Genomic DNA, 2284 nt, shown 5'->3' with positions numbered 1-2284 from the left:
CTGATTGGCTTATTGAATGATGCGCCCAAAACACACCCATGACTAATTCACAGAGTAAGTCCAACCCTTTTAGACTCTCCGCCATGGCGCACAGTCTAAAAACGCGCTGTCTAACTTGCAAGTAACTGGGACACGCCCATGCGCCGCACGCCTGGCGCTTCGCGTTTTAGACCATCTAAATAGGGCCCAATAAGTCAAACCTTAGATGCAAAAAGAATTAAACCTATGTATTTGTTTTTTAATTCAGCACGCATGTATTATAAGAGAAACATTTTTGAGAAAAGACAACAAATTAAATAAACTGCCCTAACTTTTCTTTAGCAACCAGTACCAAGCAGCTGTCTTTTGATGAGGTGGTCAACCAGTCCAGCCCCAGCAACTGCACCGTCTATTGCGGAGGAGTCACCACAGGTCTCACAGGTGAGTCGCAGTTTGTCAGTGAGATTAAGTAGCAGGTTTAGAGGCACTACTTGCACATTGAATATCAACTCTTCATTTTATTTTTGTTTTTAGAGCAAATTATGAGACAGACCTTCTCACCTTTTGGCCAAATAATGGAAATTCGTGTTTTCCCGGACAAAGGCTACTCATTCGTGAGGTAAGCTCTCTTTCAGATTGACCTGTCAGACATTTATTGGATGCATTGAAGGTTTAACTCTTAAATGGTTTTAAGACTTGATACTCAACAGTCTACCTCTTTTCTGTGTGCAGATTCAACTCTCATGAAGCAGCAGCTCATGCCATTGTGTCTGTCAATGGTACATCCATAGAGGGCTATGTTGTTAAGTGTTACTGGGGCAAAGAAACGACAGACATGGTTAGCCCCATACAGCAGGTACAGATGCCTCAGGTAAGCACCAAGATTATCCCCAACACAACTTTATAATCATCACCCAGACATTAAATTAAGTCCCTGCTGGCCTGCTACAGTCTTTAACTGTGGTGCAACATGATACTCTGCCTCTTAAAATATTATTCTGTATGTCAGCAGAACACAGTGAGCTTCGCAGCGCAGCCCTACTCTCAGTGGGGTCAGTGGTACGGCAACACAGCTACACAGCAGATTGGTCAGTATGTACCCAATGGATGGCAGGTGCCGAGCTATGGAGTCTATGGACAGACCTGGGATCAGCAGGGCTACAAGTGAGTACCAGAAATGACTCGGGGGTCAAGGGAGCAGCTTGAGAGTGAAGGTACTTTCCCCTCGCTGAACCTGTTTGCCTCAGTTCTGCCAGTTGCTGTTACCACGGCAATACTAAATGGGCCTTGTGGGGTTGTATCATGCTTTAATTATGTTCCCCATAGTTGCCATGTTTACGTTGTCTCACTGGCTTTGTGATATAAGCAATAGTGTTGAGTTTACTATCTGAATATGGGACTATTTTGTGCGCCCGACGTATTCATTTACAATATTTATTTACGATGGTGAGCAGAAGTTTACAGTGGAAATGGCTTTGCTAGGTTTGTGTTAGTGTAAAAGGTGACAATAACTGAACCTTTTTTCAGCAAGTTTCAAGTCCACTCTTGACAATCTACTACCGTCAGAAACTCACAGCTTTGAAGCCTGCAGACATAGCTGAAGTATAATTTCAGCTTTTTTCAAATGTCCAATGATGGAGGAATTATTCAGATCTTTTACTTGGGTAATAGCAGCAATATTCCAGTGTAAAAATACTATTAAAAGTCCTGCATTTAAAATCTTAAGTAAAATTATTTGCATAAAAATGGCCCATTTCAGAATCACATATTTTATCACTGGATTATTCTCATTGATAATGTATTAATGTGTTCATCAGTTTAATGTTGCAGCTGATAACAGTGGAGAAAAATTTAATCACTCTCTATACTGCTGATAAGCTTAATCTATAATAATATATCATAATTAATCAGTTGATTTATACTTTGTATTCAGTGTGAATTTCAGGTTGCCTGTAGGTCCTTGAAACATCTTAAAATGTCTTAAATTCAATTTTACAATAATTAGGCCTCAATGTTGAATTGTCTTTTATTTCAGTTTATGAGGTCTTAACTGCCCCACACATCTAATTTTATTTCTCCAACTTTGAATTTCTTTTTGTCAAAACGAGTCAAGTTCTCCTCCTTTTACTTGATACTTTCACTCAACCTGTTGACACTCCAACCTCTAACCACATTCCTACATAAAACCTCCCTCTGCATTGGACCCCATGACATTTATACTTACCTGCAATGTAAGTTTGTCCAAAAATCAGTTTAGAATTTGGTAAAAAAAAAAAATTATATATATATATATATATATATGTGT

The 2284-nt window shown here is 39.3% G+C and overlaps 1 protein-coding gene across 2 annotated transcripts in view; it reads left to right on the top strand.

Annotated features, from left to right (window-relative positions):
- Positions 1-2284, top strand: part of LOC126395147 (cytotoxic granule associated RNA binding protein TIA1-like) — a 17219-nt gene that overhangs the window by 11267 nt on the left and 3668 nt on the right. Inside the window, exons 8-11 of one of the 2 annotated variants that reach the window (XM_050052365.1) lie at positions 322-420; positions 514-598; positions 712-850; positions 992-1143. In XM_050052365.1, the coding sequence (XP_049908322.1) occupies positions 322-420; positions 514-598; positions 712-850; positions 992-1143 (475 nt within the window). Of the gene's footprint in view, positions 1-321; positions 421-513; positions 599-711; positions 851-988; positions 1144-2284 lie in introns of both variants that reach the window. The other variant, XM_050052364.1, reaches the window with a different exon arrangement.

This window comes from Epinephelus moara, chromosome 9 (assembly GCF_006386435.1).
Source record: "Epinephelus moara isolate mb chromosome 9, YSFRI_EMoa_1.0, whole genome shotgun sequence".
NCBI classification, from domain to species: Eukaryota; Metazoa; Chordata; class Actinopteri; order Perciformes; family Serranidae; genus Epinephelus; species Epinephelus moara.
The sequence above is the reverse complement of the archived record's forward strand: the minus strand, read 5'-3'. Positions and strand labels throughout refer to the sequence as shown.